The 19,537-nt window shown below is 39.2% G+C and overlaps 1 protein-coding gene across 1 annotated transcript; it reads left to right on the forward strand.

Annotated features, from left to right (window-relative positions):
- Positions 1-9,747: 9,747 nt before the first annotated feature.
- LOC145330708 (uncharacterized) lies at positions 9,748-19,096 on the forward strand. The gene is made up of 4 exons (XM_080175374.1): positions 9,748-10,097; positions 13,062-13,105; positions 17,158-17,229; positions 18,911-19,096. Exons 1-4 carry the CDS (start codon positions 10,007-10,009, stop codon positions 19,094-19,096), a joined length of 393 nt encoding a protein of 130 aa, XP_080031500.1. The 5' UTR covers positions 9,748-10,006.
- Positions 19,097-19,537: the final 441 nt, after the last annotated feature.

Genomic DNA, 19,537 nt, shown 5'->3' on the forward strand with positions numbered 1-19,537 from the left:
ACCCCTCTGAACCTTGCAGGACGGACATTCCCTGCTGCCAGTGCTTCCAGAATCACACCTAGAGCTCCTAGTGATAACAACACATAAGTGTGTATAAATGTCAACCAAGTGATAAAAAGAAATATAAAATTGTTGACCCAGTGAAAATTGATAAGCTCTAGTGATTCGAAGCTACAGTCTAAGCCACCATGGTAAGCGATACCACCATAGCTGCGGTTCGGCCACCACCGAAGTTTCTGCCAACCCCAGCCGAACGGGAGGCCCCCTTGTCTCAAGGGCAGGACCTCCACTTCCCCTGCCATATCAGGGTGAGGTTTCCCACTCCTGACCCTGCCCAGCACGTACAGGTTGATGCCATGGTCGATTCTGGCAACCGTGTACCAGGGTCTGCTGTAATTTCTGAACACCTCATGCACGCAATGGGCGTGCAACGCATGTTGATTCCAGACAACTCCCAAATCCTGACTGCTAATCAGGAAGGCCAGCCCCTCCAGGTAATAGGAAAATTGAAAGAATTATATATGGCAGTCTCACACACCCTTATACTCCATCTGTACCACGTGACTGTGGTACGGAATCTCTCACACCCTCTGAACCTAGGAGGGTATTTTCTCAAGGAGTTCGGAACTAGGCTCTGTTTCGACATGCAACCCCCCTGCTTGTGGGTGCGTGGGGAGTTCATCCCACTCCGTGGCGTCCCCATCGACCAGGAGACAGCCGAGAGAGAGTTGAGTTACGAGGGGCCTTTGCCAGGCCCACTGCCAGAGCAGCCGCGTGTGGTCGAGAAAGGCACGCACTGGGTGGACACTGCACTCAACGCCCATAGGGGGACCAACCTGCTAGCCATGGGGTTGCCCCCAGTGCCCAAGGTGCCGCTGGAGAACCTGCCAACGACGTTTCCTGAGATTGCCAGCCCTCCAGAACCGATCTTCTCCGCCGACACCTTCATCAACGGCCAGCCGTGTCCACCTGGCCCCCTCTACCTGGGGCCCCCAGTCATTCAGCCAGCCGAGTCCGAGTCCAGACCCGTCAAGTCGCGGTCTGATGCACCCGGAGCCACACTCAACTCCCAGGAATCAGCCTCTCCTGGCGCCGTGCCCGTCAAGTCATGGCCGGCCGCCCCCGGAGCCACGCATGGCTCCGCTGCCTCAGCCTCTCCTAGCGCCGAGCCCGTCAAGTCGCGGCCGGACGCCCACGGAGCCCAGGCTGGTCCCAGCGCCCCGGCCTCTCCCAGCGCCGAGCCCGTCAAATCGCGGCCGGACGCCCTCGGAGCCACACCTGGCTCCGACACGCTAGCCCCTCCCGAGGCCGAGCCCGTCAAGTCGCGGCCGGTGGGTCCCGGAGCCGAAGCTGACCCCGCGCCAGCCACGTATAGGCTAAGCGCTGTCACTCCCACTGATGGCCAACCACCCCAACTCCGCACGGCCAAGCGGGTGGTCTTGCCTGGCCACGGCGTCATGGCTGTCCCTGTTGAATTAGTGGGGCACCGTACTAAGGATGCCATCCAACTAGCTGCCCCAGAACAGAGGTTTGGGGAGGATCTTGTCATCCCAGAAGGCCTGTATGCCCACAGGCCTGGCTCCGCCAGCGTGTTCCGAGTGCTGGTGGTAAATGAAGGGGAGACGCCCCTCCTGCTGGACGCTGGCCTCCCCGTGGCTGGAGAGCTGGTCAAGCCTGACATTTTAGAGGTTTCTGATAAGCCTCCCCCTCGTATCCACTCGTTCCAAGAGCCTGTTGAGCCCCCAGATATGCAGGAGCTGTGGGAGGCCCTTGAGATGGAGGAGAACGAGTTCCTGCGAAAGGACCCCCTGCTCAAGAAGGAGGTCTGGACCATGTTATCAGAGTACAGGGACGTCTTCTCCAACTCTACCCCCGGCTGCACTGACGTAGTAGAGCTGCAGCTGCGCCTCAAGCCAGGGACCCAGCCGATCCGCCAGAGATTTAGGGATCTGAACCCGCGGCAGGAGGCTGAGCTGGAGAAGCAACTGGATACCTGGCTACAAGAGGGAGTCATAGAGCCTTCAGACTCCGCCTGGAGTAGCCCCCTGGTGCCCATCAAGAAGAAGGACGGGAGCACCCGCTGGGCCGTCGACTACAGAGCCCTCAACAAGTGCCTGGAACTGGACAGCTACCCCTTGCCCAGGATCCAGCAGCTGGTAGAACGAGCGGGAGGACACCGCGTCTATAGTGCCTTAGACGCGGTGGCAGCGTACTACACCATCCGTGTGTCCGAGGACAGCCGGCCCTGCACCGCCTTCACCACCCCCAGGGGCTTGTACCAATGGAAAAGGATGCCCTTTGGCCTTGCTACAGCACCGTCTGTCTACTCCAGATTTATTGCAGGGGTCCTAAACCCATTAGGTACGGCCAACCTCCAGTCATATCTTGACGACGTCCTGACCTTTCACCAGGATACCTGGGCCCACCTGGCGAGGCTCCGGGAAGTCTTGGAAGCCCACCGCAGGGGAGAAATCCGCCTCAAGCCAGCCAAGACCAAGCTGTTTCGAGCCAAGGTGGATTATCTGGGCCACACCCTCAGCCGTGAGGGGATAGCCATGCAAGAGGATTATGTTGACCGTATCCTGGACTGGCCGGCCCCCAGCACCCCCAAGGAATTGCTGGCGCTCCTGGGGTTCTTTGGATACTACCGCGTGTTCATCCCAGAGTATGCCGACCTCACCTACGAGATGAATCGGCAGAAAACGGCCAAGACCCTGGCCTGGACGCCTGAGATGGAAGCCCAGCTGCTACAGCTCAAGGACAAGTTCCGCCAAGCCCCCATCCGAGCGCCGCCTAGGTTCGACTTGCCAGCGGTGTTCCAGCTCACCACAGATTTCAGCAGCCGCGCCATCTCTGGCATCCTGAGTCAATGCCAGGACGGCAAGGAGAGGCTGATTGCCGCCGTGGGGCGCAAGACAACCGACCCCGAGACTCGCTACCCGTCCTGGAAGGGAGAGATGGCCGCCATTATGTATGGAATTCGGAAATTTCACGGCATCTTGTCCTACCGCAGCTTCCAGATCAACACTGATTCCTCAGCCTTGTTACAGATGAAGTCGCTGAACACATCCACAGGGATGGTGGCTCGCTGGCAGGAGGAGCTAGCGGCCCTAGATTTCACTGTCTGCCACCGTCCTGGCACCCAGAACACCAACGCCGACGCCCTCAGCCGCCGGGAGGACGACAACATGCCGACAGCTACCGCTGAAGAATTGGCAGAGCAAGCTGAGTACATCCACACCCTCTGCCAGCTAGGGGAGTCCGCAGCTGGCCGGCCCCCTGCCGCACGACTGGACCCTGCTAGAGTGTTAGAAGCCCAGACACAGGACCCTCTCCTGCTCCGTGTCCGCCAGTGGGTGGCTGATGGCAGAGCCCCAACTAAGGCTGAGCTGCGCGGCAAGGAACGAGACGAGCAGCAGTACGCCAGCCGCTTCACAGCCCTGGGACTTGACGAGCATGGCTGCCTCACCACCACTGACCAGACCCTGACAGGGGAAAGAACAAGATACCTGCTGCCTTCGGCCCTCCAGCAGGACGCGTTCTTTTTAGCCCATGGGACCCCCATGGCCGGGCACTTTGGAATGGACGCTACTATTGCCCGCGTCGCCATGCATTTCTGGTGGCCCAACCTGTCCCGTGACGTCCGCCTGATGGTTCAGACTTGTCCTGAGTGTGTCCAGAAGGTTACCAAGGAAAGGTTGAAGCTAGGAATACATGTGCCCTCCCGCCAGGGGTATCCACAGCAAGTCCTGTTTATTGACCTGGTGGGGCCGCTGCCAGAGACCCCAGCTGGAAACCGCTATATCCTCACCTGTCAAGATGGGTTCAGCCGGTTTGTCAGCCTCTACGCCATCCCCAACAAGCGCACCCTCACGGTGGCTGAAGCCCTGCTGCACCGCCACCTGGCCACGTTCGGATGCCCCCTGAAGATCCACTCCGACAACGGGATGGAGTTCACCGGCCAGGTATTCAAGGAGCTGGCCTCCAAGCTTGAAATTGGCCTGACACATCCACTGCCCTACAACCCGCAGTCCAACCGAGTGGAGAGGTTCCATCGGACGCTCAACACAGGCATGCGTCTGTTCCTAGACAGAGACGACAACAACTGGGAGCCACACTTGCCTGCCATTGCCTTCGCCTACAACACCAAGGCCTGCAGATCCACCGGCGTGACCCCGTTCCTGGCCTACTTTGGGAGAGAGGCCAAACTTCCGGTGGACATGGTGCTCCGGCTGCCAGACACCGAGTATGCCTCGGTTCCAGCCAACGTCCAAGCTCTCCTGCAACGCTACCATGCAGTGTACGACGCCATCCAGCAGCGAGAGGAGGGAACCATCCGGAGGAGCGCGGCAGCCTACGAAGGCACGGCCAAGTACGAGGTTGGAGACTTGGTCTGGTACCTGGCCCCCCGCCTGGTGCCAGGGAAGGCAGCCAAGATTACCAAGAGATGGACGGGCCCCTGGAAGGTAGTGCGGCAAGCTACAGACGTCCATTATGTCATCAAACCTGCCTCTCCAACCGCCAGGATCTCGGAAGTCACCGCGCATGTAGGCCGACTGCGCAAATACACTGGAGATGTAACTGCCCATCAGATTCCAACAGACATTCAAGGCGACCTGGACGGCGACGAGGATGCCACTGAGCTGCCTGTCGGAGCTGTGGCGCCGCCAGCTAGTGACCCAGGACAGTTCCCAGTGTACCAGCCAGCCGCAGCCGCCCCACAGCCTAGCGGCCAGGATCGTGACCCGATAGAAGAGAACCTGCAGCATCAACCCAACGAACCACCGCCGCCGCCGCCAGCTCCAGAGCCACCCAGAGATGCCATCTGGAACCCTGATACTGACATGGAGAACCTGCCGGCCAGCAGCGAGCCTGCAGGAGGAGAAGCGGCCACTGCGATGGAAGAGGCGGCCCCAGAGGACGAAGCTGAAGCAATGTGCCCCCTGCTGATGACAGCCATCCCCATCCGAGTAGGAGCTAGGAGGCCCAGCAACCTGGATCAAGCAGGCGCCCCCATGGAATTTTATGCGCCTTCCTCCATCGTTATTCCCCCCTTGGGAGCCTCCAGAGTTAGCCTAGGCCTCCGTGTCCAGTTACCCGCCGAGACAGAGTTAGTTCTGCAGACGAGGCAAAACTTCCAACGACGGGGCTTGGCCGTCGCTAACCCACGGCTGGAAGCCAACCGGGAGTTGACAATGCTGATATCCAACCACAGCCAGACAGAGCAGCGAGTGTCCCGCGGAGCCTGTATAGCCAGAGCTGTCCTCCACCGAGCTGTGCCCCAGGAAGAGCCTGTCCTGCGCAGACATAGGTTGTCGTATCCCCAGGTTCAAGGCCTGGTGGCTCGAGAGCCCCGCAACCCTTGAAGGGGAGGTTGTGGTAATACGACAACCAGACGGACGGGCAGTTTACAGAATTGCTACGCTGTGACTTATCATAACAAACCCTCTGCACTAATCTTATTATATCACCATTTATCTCATGACCGATGTTGACCCCGCTATCCAGCGGTCAAACTGGCCTGCCTAAATGTGGGGAGGGGCTCAAACACGCAGCTATCACGCGCCCCTCACGCGATTATACAACCGGGAGGCGCTGCCTCCCCTTTTACCACAGCTGCCCCCACAGCCTGTCTACCGCCGGGAGCTAAGCCCTTGCGTCCCACACCCCCTTCAAACCTAACCATTGTTATAATCTGTTGTATATATATAGTAAACATTCATTGTAAATATTATTCAGTTAAATATATAATTTCTGTATGACTAAATCCTGCTAGTTTGTTTTGGTAGAATAATTCAAGGCTAAGGCTCGTTGGACTCGAACTCGCAACCCTGTGAGCTGAAACGTTCGGCTTACCACACTATCACCAACAATGTTCTATAGATTTCTCTAATGGTATAAGTTGAAGAAAAATTTGTATAAGTCATAAAAACAAACTCGATAATAGAGATTCCATAGACAGCTCATAACCCAATTTTGCACCTCTAAAACCTTAGACGAAAGGATTTCTTAGTGATACAGGAAAAAAACATTTGACAATAGATTATTCATTTAATTTACCTTGTTAATTAACCCGCGACCGTGGCTCAACACGTAGCGCATCCGCTCGTCGTCGGAAAGGTGATAGGTTCGAATCTCGGTCCGACACCGCGTCATAACTAAATACGTTAAAAATGGTTCCTACTGCTGCTATGTCAGGTGCGCAACATAAATAGTTAGAGTAGGGGGAATGCATTGGCCCAAAACAGGTGCAACTCACTACCATACACAGTAAGGACTTCTCAGACAAATATCGTGCAATCAAAGGGTTGGTTGTCTGATGGGCAAATGGACGCATTACACCGCAATCATAGGGCTTAGGGTTGACAACCCTATCCCACATCCATTAAAAAAAGCCAAAATGTTAATCAAAATCGAGTATTACATTGACTTATCAAGATGTTTATACCTCGTTTGTCCTTCTAATTATATTAAAAATCTATTAACTCAACATGGTTCAAATGAATGTTTAGTAGTAGAGTGTTTATACAATACAGATAATATTAAGCTTCAGCAGAACAATTAAAATTATGTCCATGAATTGCGGAGCAGTTAAGATCTAACAACAGTTAATTTTAGGACTTTCTATTAGCATGCAATGTTTTAATATTAATAGGCATGAAAATTCATTGTAAAATCTTAATTTGAAAATGCTGTTTCTTAATATTAAAATTTCATCCAGTTTGAATAAACTTCACTAAGTAAGAACCAAGAGTAGAATCTAGAAACACAGGACATGCTAATGGAAGATAAAATCAACTCTCCAGCCCAGGGGATTAAGGGAGAGGATAATATGAAGAAAAAGAGGTTTAAATCAATTGAACTCCCAACACAATATATCAAAACAATAATTATTTGCTTGAAAATTCACAAATAAATAAAAATACAAGTGAATTAGTGTGATTTTTCTCTTATTGACCAATGCCTGCAAATGCATAATACTCACCTCCCCCCCCCCCCCTCCCTACCCAACCTCATAGTCCGAATGTGTGACTAAATTTAGATATTCAAGATTTTCAAATCTTTAACTTTATTAATAATGGATTTATTGTTACATGGATCTTACACCAGATTATCATGTACTCTAATAAAGTAAAACATGTAGCTGGCTAAAATAACTATCAACCTCCTTTACCCCATTCTTTCTCCTCTTACTGGATGAACGAATTGACCAATAAATGATGTCTATGTTATCACCTCATTTGACGACAATGTTTCCCTTGTCATAATATCCATGTATGTGGTATATTCTATATACATTTTACCAATGACAATTTTAGCCCTAGTTAGAACAGCAAATCATGACTTCTTAAAATATAAAAAACATGCTTACGTCTTTCCATACAAGCAATGTAACGTATAGCTTTGTTATAATTTAGGGTTGTTAATATCGTTCTTTCGAATTTAAACTTTTAATTGTGATTCCAATGATGATAATAACAAAAAAAATTAATTTATTTTTGAAGTAAAGATTTCAAAGTAGATTGAGCATAAGAATAAAACAACAAAAAATGTCTATAATATGCAAATTGATATTATTCCAAAAGTTAAGTATCAAACTTTTGTTCGGACTTCTATGCATTATTGTTTTCCTTTGATATTCAAATCTATGCTTATTAATTTCCATTTGTTTATATTTTTTGTTGGGCGTTTTCCCTCATGTTGGATTTTGACCACAAATTATTTTTTGTTACAAAAAAATGCTTATTTGTGGGTTAGGTTGGGTTAACCAGGTTAGAAGAGTCTCATAAGAAAGAGAACCCCCAGCAGAGGCTAGAAATAAGTTTTTTTTCGGTGATTAGTACATAAGTTTGAGCGAAAGCACCGATTTGATGATTTTTTCGAAAAAAATTAGCCAATGAGAGGCCACTATAAATTTTACCATTGGTCAATAACGGCCTCTCATTGGCTATTTTTTTGTTACGTCATAATCAGTCAGACACTATTACTGTGTTCATTTTTTCTAAAAATGAAGCATAAATATTGAATCCCCTACAACTCTCTGTTTTTTTTTATGGTGGTTTGGACATTTAAAGGGAATGAGGAATTTAAAACAGAAAGACAAAGACTCATATTGACATATTGGAGAAATTAGGAAAACAACCCCCCCCCCACTTAAAAAAATTGACTTTGTAATGCCTAACCGATAACCAACCACCCTTCGTATCTTGGCGTCCATGAAGAACAACCAAAAAATACTTGTTTAGCAAAAATAAAAAGCAATGCTATTGTAAGTTTGTAAAGTGCTTGTATTTTTTCCATACTCTTAATGACTTTATGATAATAGCTTGCAAGATATTTAGGTTTATATGCTATTTATATATTAGGTGAACTCAAGGTCAATATGTTCATGCTCTTATGTCTTCTATACGTCAGTTATGACCACTTATAAAAATGTTAATAGTCGACATAATATTATATAATCACAATGCTACTAATTTTAACAGGATGGTTTTGCTAAGGTTTAATTTTGTCTGTATCATTAGGACACCCATATGAAATTACCTTTCCCTTTTTACCCAAAAGTTTACCTTATATATATATACTTAGTCCCCTGTTGTTAGAAGTATATGTACTTCAGTTCATGCCCATTTTCCCTCACTCACCAAAACCCCCAAAAACCATTCTCCCATTTTTGCATGACACACACAGAGAGAGAATATTCGTGTGTGTGTGTGTGTCAGTGTGTCTACAACTCCTCCCTTTTACATTTACAATCAAGTCACATCCCCTTTGTCTCATTTTCCCCTTTCACTTTCATTAGCCGGGTTCCTCCCTTACTCTTCGCCTCTGTCCCCCTTTTTTGACTTAAAGCCACAGGTGATTTTTGCACCCCCTCCTCCCTAACATTACTCCAAGATTTACATTTTCCCTGAGCACAACAGTCTTGAAATGGTTAAAAAAGCAAAAAGAAACAAAATTGAATAAATTAAAGGTAGTAGTTTTGGGCAAAAAAGGAATTTAAAAATGCCTTAATTTTGCCTTTTTGATGGAATCTATATCTATGTGAAGGAAACGAAGTTGCGGGTTTTGTCGCAATTTCACAGTAGCTTTTGAAAGGTTATTTTAGGTTAAGTTAGGTTAGGTGATTACCCCGCAGGGTTAGATCCCCCAGAGGGACTAGAAATAGGAGAAAAGCTATTGTAAAAATATGACGAAAACCGCAACTTTGTTTCCTTCATATGACCCGAAATATTTATTTGTAGTACAAAATATGTCCACCTGTTTGTCTCTTAAGATTAAGATACCCTAGGATCCTTTTGCGTTCGTCTTTTCAGGCAAGACATATTTCTGTAAAAGCAAGTTTTTATCTGTGGGAGAGTAATTACTCAACAAGATGTCCTTAGAGGCTTTGGGCTATGCCACTATTTTCAATATTCAATTCAAAATTGTTATTATAATTTTACATTAAGAACTGATGCATCTTGTATCTTTTTTCATTATCTTTTCTCTAATAAACTATAAAATTTACAAAATGTAACATTATTTATTTGTCAGGAACAACAATATCAAATAGTGTCCTATTTTCCTTGCTTTTAGACCGTCGTTTAAGGTGTCCCTTGCCCCCACTCCCTTTAATCATGCACCTTAACAGGGGGTGAATATAGGCATGGTTGATGGTAGTTGGGAAGGATAGGGGTAGGTAGATAGGGGTGTGTATGCGGTATCTTACAGAAGCCTTTAGTCTAGCTATATCGTTCTAACAACAACCATGGATTAATAATTTTTTCAACAGTGAATTTGACATAAAACTTAAACTTTTAAGTTTCATATTTAAGTGTTTTTAATATCATTTCTAGTGATAAAAAAGATTTGATATTAACAAAAATATAGTGATTTGAAAAAAAAACAAGCATTCAGAAATTTTTCTTGAAAATTGCAAAAGTTTGCTGTTTGCCTTCCTAGTGAAATTTAGCACATTCTTTGCCAATTAATGATTGACTAAGGTGCCGAGTATATCTCAAAAATGGCGCTTCAATGCGAGGCGTTCGCAGAGAATGCTTGGAAAAAGGATATGTGTTCTAACTGCTATAGGACAGCTAAAGAGCATGCAGCAGGTAGCGAGTTTTGTCCCTGTTAATGGAAAATCATTTACAAGATCTTTATATACTGAAACATTTCTCTGGAATGATTGATAAACAAACACTTAGTGCTTTATAATTTACTAGCGAATGCGTCCCTAGTATCTAGGGATATTAGAAGGTACATGAGAGTGCAGAAAAATAACTTAAAACCTTACAACGACTTTTTTTATAAAAATTAAACAGCCTAAAACCACCCTGGGACTTATAAGAAGCTTCACTCTAAAGGAGAACCATATCAGTTCAGCTGTTAGCGAGATCCTTCGCTACAGACAAAAAATGCTTACTACTTTATATAATTGGATAAGAAGACCATTAATAGCTCTTTTTATCTAGGCAATTTGCAGACAACCAACCCTTTAATTGCAGATTTTTTGTCTGAAAGTCCTTTGATGGAATGTACAAATCATAAAGCTACATTCCATAAACTCTAATTTTTATTAATGTCACTCAACTGACATATCAGCAGTAGGTCTTTATTTATAACGTGCTTCTTTTAACCCCTTTTCGATAATGATTCATAAGATTCTTTTTGAAAATAATCATAATTTCAAAATAAGCTGAGAAATTTTAAAATGTTTTTTTCCCTTTAATACCTACTCCTATTAACAATTTAAGTATTTCCGGCAAAATTAGATAAAAGGAGTTTTTAAATTATGATTAATTAGAAAATATACTTTATAATACACCCTCACTATAGGGTTTTCATCAGGGCTTGGCAGCCGTGCATCAGCCGCGACTAAGCCTAAATTTTTAAACCTTTTGGTTGCTTGAACATTTCTTTAATAAGAGGGATTGCCATATTTGAATTAAACCCCGAACAAACATATTATGCAAATCTGAATTTTCAAAATAGCAGCTTTATTATTCATTTAGGATGATTTTACAATAAATATGAAATGTAATGCCTCTTTTGGTTACAAAATTCCACTGTTATTTTTTAATTAATCAACACCAATAAAGCACAAGATCTCAAAAACAGCATTTGGGGGTAATACTGGTGAACAAACATATTATGCAAATCCAAAACAAAGCAACAAAAAAAAGGTTTTTTGGCACTTTTTTCCTCTTTTAAAGATTGATTATGATAAAATAATATTTTTTTAAGGGATTTATGCATTAATTATTATGAAATATAGTATAAGGTAGAAATTAATGATTTTTCTAAATAAGAAATGATTGAAAAAAATAAATTCGATCCCTATCACTTTAGAGGACAGCTGCTGACCCCCAGTCTTATGGATGAACCTAAATACATGTTAAAGATAAAAATTACCCTGAAAAGTATACAAAAATGTTTTTTTATGTGTTAAAAAAATTCATTTTAAAATCTTGATTTTGAGGATGATGACCTTTCAGATGCTCCTGTTGGTGGTGATGGTGAGCCAAATGTTATCTAAGTACATGCCCATTACAACAACTTGTCTATTAACCTATGTACCATTTTTTGTAGTCATAGCAGCCTCCAATGGAGCCTTCCGACAAGAAATATAACCATCTTCTAAAAACTACAGTATTTACTTTATGAATTGAAGAAAATAAAATTGCAATTCTTTTCTTTTTTAATAATGCTGGGCTGGAGGATGCTATAACTACAAAAATTGGATCATAGTTTAATATATAAGTTGTCATCATGGACATGCACTTTGATAACATTTGGCTCACCATCACTACCAATAGGGGCATCTTAAAGGTCATCATCCTCAAAATCAAGATTTTAAAAAAGATTTTTTCAACACACCAAAAAACATTTTTGTATAATTTTCAGGGTAATTTTTATCTTTAACATGTATTTAGGCTCATCCATAAGACTGGGGGTCAGCAGCTGTCCTCTAAAGTGATAGGGATTGAATTTATTTTTTTCAAACATTTCTTATTTAGAAAAATCTTTAATATCTACCTTATACTATATTTCATAATAATTAATGCATAAATCCCTTAAAAAATTATTATTTCATCATAATCAATCTTTAAAAGAGGAGAAAAGTGCCAAAAAACCTTTTTTTTGTTGCTTTGTTTTGGATTTGCATAATATGTTTGTTCACCAGTATTTCCCCCAAATGCTGTTTTTGAGATCTTGTGCTTTATTGGTGCTGATTAATCAAAAAATAACAGTGGAATTTTGTAACCAAAAGAGGCATCTAAATTTCATATTTATTGTAAAATCATCCTAAATGAATAATAAAGCTGCTATTTTGAAAATTCAGATTTGCATAATATGTTTGTACGGGGTTTAGGTTTAGACTTCCAGTTAATTTTTATGTTGTAAATAATTGATTTCCCTGAGGAGTACAGGGAACCTAGTAAAAGTGTCTGACTCTGATTATGACGTAAAAAAAATTAGCCAATAAGAGGCCACTATAAATTTTACCATTGATCAATTACAGTGTATACTGGCCTCTCATTGGCTATTTTTTACATCATAATCATAGTCAGACTTTTTTACAAGGTCCCTTACAGGCGGCCAACGCGCGGCTGTCGAGCCCTAGTTTTCAAGCTAATCTAAGATCTACATTTCTATAAGATACTTTTAATAAAAGTTGAAAGATCTTAGTTTTATAAAGCTTACTCAATAAAAACATTATTATTTTAGGAAAATTCTTGAATTTTATCTAAGAATTACTTAAGAAATAACATTAAAAAAACGGATGTAGGCGTTTTATGCAATTAAAAAGTAAATGATAACAAATTTTTTTTTATTTTTAAAATTTTTAATTAGCAATACGAATCTTGCAATAGAAAAGGATTAAGTTTTAACTTCAAGTTAAAATATGAGAGAAAATTTGAGTCTTAAAATTAAAAAAAGTAATTTAGAATAAAGCCAACTCCTCTTTGTTATTATATTTCCAAAATCTTTTACTAAATGAAAAGGTATATGGTAGAATAACCCCTACTTATTTATTAGAAAGATACATAAATTAAAAATAATTAAAATTTCAGACGGGATCGAACCTTCAGCCAGCCTACAAAATGATATTACACTAAGGAATGAAAAAATGCTATTTTTAAAAAGATGTGATGTTAATTTTTAAGATGATATATCAACAAAAAAAAGTGATAACAAAATAGGTTATACTTAAGCAATGTTCGAAAAATCTATCTATAAGACAAACGAACGTTAACCAATGGTGAGAAGCACAGCCTTTGTCTGTTGCAAGATGCAAGATGCTAAATATTGACGAATTTATCCTTCCTTGAAACATGATTGTAGAAAGGTCACACTTATATTGATCGTTCTGGTAATCATCATCCTAAAGATTCATATTAGGATAGTGATTAAGTGTCAATTAATAAAACATATTTACTAAATATACATATATTAATGACTATCCTTATAATAAAGTAACAGGATGTGTGTTTGTCTGTATGTGTGTCTGTACCGAAGGATCTCGCTAACTGCTGATCCTATCGGGTTCTCCTTAACATGGTAGCTTCTCATAGATCCCGGGAAGGTTTATAGCTGTTTGGGAGAAGGTACCACCAACCTCCCAAGAGAAATCACAAAAAATCGATTTTTTAATCTATAGAGACTCCTACGCAACATAGCTAGGTATCGTAGAAACTTGAAAACAACGTATAGGCTTCTAGGGGCGTAGCCGCTAGCGTAACTATAAATTAAAACGTCCAGTTAGAGGAACCTTTACGACGAGACGCAATGTTTGGAATCGATAGGACAATTCTATCATTTCTAAATCTCCGATTAGTACATTCTTTACAGACAGGCAGACGTACATAAATATTCCAAATGATTATAGAAAAGCTTTCCTTTTTAGATACATTTATAGTTATTTACCCCAGATATTGACTGAGAACCGGTTTAAATACAGCGGATATTAATCGGCTTGAAGCCTTAATGGAAGTATATTACTCTGAATTTAAATTCATCTAATTACCTAGCAGATTTCAAAACTCAAAATTGTTGTAGATAAGGCCAATGTGAAACAAACAAACACGAAAAAGTTGAACATAAAGAACAATATCAGTTTTTTCGTTTCTGTTCAATGTCGAAAAATTCATATTTCAACGAATTGTCCATACATAAGATGGTTACTGAGAATTATTTACAATTTTTGTTCTTTCTCAAAAAAAAAAACATTTTTCACTAGAAGAAAAATAACCTTTTCTCAATTCTATTTATCTATCTAATAATTTACTTTGTTAATAGTAATTTTAGCATGCTTAAATGTTAGATGAGATCAAAATTACACAATGTATCAAATTTTGGATATTTTATGATTAAATAGATTTCGATTCACTTCTTCAGTTCTAGACTATATTTTTCATTTATACACAGTATAAATCGTGTAAATAATCTTCTTACATCAGTCTAATATACAATATGGTTACTATTAATCGAGAAACAATGCATTTAGTTAAAAGTATACTTTGTCATTTAATTTTGTTCACGTTTTTGGGTAATTTCACCCAGAACACCCTGTGGACTAGACAGCAGATTTGGTAAATTAAAAGGTTAGGATAGTCCTGCAGGTCTAGGGTTAAGGTTATCATTGATTTAATTGTACCTTAAGAAATTAATTTTTAGTCTAATCATGTTTTAATATATAGTAAAGGTTTAAGCTCTAGTCTTAAGAGACATTTTAAAATAAAAAAAAATTAAGGGGGGGGGGAACCTTCACAACACCCAAAAAGTAGCATAAAACCATACTAGGACCAATGCAACGTTTGCCGAAATTTATAGACCATTCGGTCTAATCGTTTCCGAGAATTTATTTAACAAACTTACAATTACACATATCCAGCAAATTTAGAATGTACTCTGTACTCCAAAAATTAAATAAAATAGTTTCTTTTTGTCCATTAAGGTAAAAAAATATGTAATTATAAATTACATAATTCATTTACTAATTGTTAATTTCAACAGACCAAAATAAAAATACTTAAATAGAATACTTAACCTATATCTCTATAAAAATATTTAGTTAATTATCTTTTTTTAAATTAAGTTTTATTTTCACTTTCATTGCATTTGAAAGTTTATTTTTTATATAATAAAGAATCTGATTGTTTAGAACTGTAAAAAAGGTTTTAATAATCAAAAAAACTTTTTAACTGTTACATATTTAATTAATATGTTAAAAAATAAGACGATTGGATGGTTTACAATACGTAAATACAGATAAATTAACTTATAGTGTAGTCTCGCTTCGATAAAAATAAATAATACAGAATAATTGTTTTTATAAAAAAATATATGTGATAGTGAAAAAATTGATTTACACACAGAGTTATTACTTTAATGTGTTTTTTCATAAATTGGAAGTCAATAGACGCCAAATTGTCCATTTGTACATCTCATGCATGCACCATTGCATTGTAGACAAGCATTCAACCCTTTGATTTTAGGACCTTTGTTTAGAAATTTTGCGTAGCTATCTCTTCTGATTATTATATTGTAATTTCGTTAGTGTTTTATTACTTTAAACAGTAATATTGACTTTGCCCTTAGCCTCTAGGGGCCAAGTCCTTAAAGACAAGAGGAAAAACCCAATACTAAAACTACACTGGAATGTCTACTCAAAGATAAGATCTTAAGATGCAGACAGACAGACATCAAACTAGAAGTACACCCCAGTAAAGTTGTCATATGTTGACCAAAATTGTCTAATTTTATTAGTTTGACAGATGATGAAATTTTTCCTATGTTTACCATCAAAAAACTGTCATCATAAGGGTTTTTAGAAATGGTCAAAAAATTTAAAAATACAAATTTTAACATCATATACAAATTAGTTTTAAAAAATTGTCAATGATGATTTTAACCCCTCTATAAATGATTAAAAACTTGGTGCTTGACCCTGCGGGACTTTCATGAGCCATATTTAACCTAACCTTGAGATAACACGACTACAATTACTCTGAATTGTAATTTAAAAATTTGACAAGGGTTAATTCATTGGCGCTAAACGGTAAAATTGTCTATATTATATAAACATAGATTACTAGATGTATAGATGGATAATTGTATGTTTTTACCAATTTAACGGTTTATTTTACGTCTGTGGTTTTGGGAAACTTACACGGATTAAATATTTTAGTATGATTCACTTTCTTTTGCCATATTTTAATTCATTTATCTAGCTTAAGCTTCAATACTAAATGAACCACTTTTTTCTTTAAGAGAACTTTAAGTCTTATCTATTCCATCTATATTCTTATCTTCTTTCTGTCTCCATTTCTTCCCTTAATTTTCTACGTAATTTCACTCTATCTTTTTAATTTCATCATTTTTTGCCTTTTGATGTCTTCAAAAACCGGACAGATGTATAAAGGAACTTTAGATAGTGAGAAGGCTTGCTACTAAGGAAAATCCAAAGTAAAAGTGTAGCCGGCCATAGCCCCTCAATTGTTAACACAAAAAAAGTTTTAAAAATTGTGTTTAATGCTTCTTTACATTAGGATAGGTTAAGTAAAGATTAAAAGGGTCCCGGCTAGAGACATGATCTAAAAAGTTGGCAAATAGGGGGGGGGGGGAGTTGGGGGTGGTCTTGCCATTTCCATAAAACTTTAAGAGATACTATACCAAATTGTCACATATAAATACAAGTGCTATTATGATATTAAACCATAGCAAAATAAATCATATCTTTAATGGATGAAAGTTAGACGTTTCCTTTCCTAGCTTACTCTTTTCAGGCAGGTTAACTAAATTTACAGCCCTTTTTTCTCCAAAATATTGTCTCATTTCTGAATCCACGGTATTCATGTCATATAAAAGGAGGCAAAATTGTCATTTTTTATTGCCATTATCATTAAAATATTTAATATACCCATAAAAATTTCCTTTTAAAAAACTGCATCTACACTACAATTATTTAATAAAAAAATATTACAAAAATGTAAAAAACCATATTATTAAAATTGTTTTATAACTTTATTCAAAGGAAAATATCACTAAAGTAATTTAGAAAATAATTTGATTTTCCTCATAGATATTAACAAGAAATAGACATTTTATGTTTGGGTGTTGTTAAATTTTCAACTTTTATAAAACAAAATAGCATTTTTTGCACCGCATAGTTGTGATACAAAAAGTTTGTCTGGAGAATCTAGTGGTGGTTGGAGTAGAGTATCTTCGCTTCATAATCAGGTATCAATCTTTTTTCCGCACTTTTTGGCAGGTATTATCACTAAAATACTAAACCAATTTTTTAATATAAAGAGAAAATAGGAAATATAAATCCTTTTAATTAAGTGAGGGACAAACGGACGTTCATACCCAAGGATAAAATCCTAGTTACGGAGTAGCTATGTTATTCAAAATAATCCATAATTTTGTAGCAAAACATTTCAAAGCTTTCACTTAGATTTCTTAAATGTTTTTATGATGTGTCATTTTATGCTTGAATTAGATCAACACAGGCATATGTATTTTGTAAAAAAGTAAATAGTAGAAATAAGGGCAGATTAGATTTAAATAATTCTATATGGTGACTTCTTCTCTTCTAATCCATAGACGTCCAAGGGTGGCGGCGAAGGGATGTTTACCCCACTCAAACTTTGAAACCCCTCATTTACCCCCTTAAATTTTTTTAAAAATCCACCAGATTACCCCGTCTTAAACCTTTCAAACTCCTCACTTTAAACCCCTTAAAAAAGGCTTGGACGTCCCTGTTCTAATCCTAAACTTTATTGCAGTAACTTGGATAAAACTGTTATAGCAATAATAAAATTATTAGAATACAGTTAAAGTTATGTTTGTTTATTTATCTCTTTATCCTCAGTTTGATGATGAGATTTTTATATGTTTATAATATGATGTTTTATTTATATAATTATTGTCATGTCTGTTTCAATTTTAAAACTTTTTTTTATTATATGTATTGTTATAAATGAAAAGAAAATATTAAGAATATTTTCCGGTATTTTCTTTAAAATGACAGATATGATCAGCAATTCTAATCAATTTGAATATATACATGCAATTTTTGTGTCTTGTCCATTTATATGCACTTCTTTTCCAGAAGCTACCTAAGCCATGATTTTAAACGTAAACATGATAATTAATTTACTGATAATGATTTTTTCCGTCCTCTCCTATTTTTTCCATACATTTTTTTTTCAAGTTGAATGAAAGGGAAAGGAAATCTAAAAAAAGGGAGTGCCTTGTCGATATTGGTACAGGGAGTAAGGAGGGGGGGGGGGGGGTATACCCTCATGAAATAAGAATAATATTAACCTATATATGCATAGTAGGCTCTCACAAATTTTCAAATATTTTCAAAGTTGTATTATTTTGTATGTAAAACAGAGAAAGTTATGTCCAAAATTAGCGCAGCAATATCATCGGAAAATGTTTGGCTTTTATGAACAGCTTTGCATGAAGTAAATGAAGTAATACATGATGACTTGCTTTGAGCGAATGCTAGTTTCATGGACGTACAGACATATCTAGGCTTTAGAGCAAATTCAATACTAAATAAAGAATTAATTGATATTTTATCCTAAATAGCTATTTATCCTTTTTTTATATCTATCCACAATATTTTAAATTTTGATCCACTCTAACTAATAGTATTAACCTAATTTATGCAGCAAAATATAATCATTACTTAACAGTGCCAAATCAATATCCTTGTAAGTTTTTAAAATCTCCCTTTTAAATAAAATTTTGATACTCATCATATAAAAATGGGATGGGTACTTATGGAAAAAAATTAAAGGTGGAAAAGTTTGATCACGTGACACGTTAGTTTATAATTGTTTTAATTGTTCTACCTCCCGGCCTAAAAATTAGTCTAAAGTATAAAATTAAAATATTCTTTTTCCAGGACGAAATGAGAGACACCGTTGACTGCAGCGGTGTAAGCTCCCTGGAGAGCAACGCAAGTGCCACCTCGCTGTCTAGCACAGGCAGCTATCCAGCTATAAATCCTAAGCTGGCTGAAACACTGGATAGCTTGAATATTTCCACCAAAACTGGAGACAGAAGTTTTGATAGCTCACAGGAAATTTAATAAGCAAATATTAAAACTTCTTAGTTTTATTTTCAAATAATTTTCCGTAGCCATTTATAATTTTATGGCTATTGCAAGGCAATAGTCGTGCAATCAAAGGGTTGGTTGTCTTGGTTATTATTATAATATGTTTAACAACAACAGGCCTTAAATAATTTTAGGACCTTTCCCCTGGTGTAAATCCTTTGTATATTGCGCTATGTTTCTATGTATGCATGTGTCCTTGTTAAAAAATTTATTATCGTTTTTTAAATGTAAAAGTAACTGTTAGACAAATTGACACATGTACATTTTTCTAAAACGAATAGGTTATTTATCATTTAGACATTTTTTATGATAATAGGATAAACTTACTAATATCTACATTTCAATGATTTTAATATGTATTCTAGAAATGGATGTAGATTATACGTGGATATTATGACAGGAGAAATATTGTCG

This window comes from Acartia tonsa, chromosome 10 (assembly GCF_053477335.1).
Source record: "Acartia tonsa isolate MP-2025a chromosome 10, ASM5347733v1, whole genome shotgun sequence".
Classification (NCBI taxonomy): Eukaryota; Metazoa; Arthropoda; class Copepoda; order Calanoida; family Acartiidae; genus Acartia; species Acartia tonsa.

Excerpts from the sequence above, each read along its gene's own strand:
- LOC145330708 (XM_080175374.1), top strand. The coding sequence starts at position 10,007 with ATGGCGCTTCAATGCGAGGCGTTCGCAGAGAATGCTTGGAAAAAGGAT. Across the intron at positions 10,098-13,061 it reads AGCTAAAGAGCATGCAGCAG|ACGGGATCGAACCTTCAGCC; the intron begins GTAGCGAGTTTT and ends TTAAAATTTCAG. Across the intron at positions 17,230-18,910 it reads TATCTTCGCTTCATAATCAG|GACGAAATGAGAGACACCGT; the intron begins GTATCAATCTTT and ends TTCTTTTTCCAG.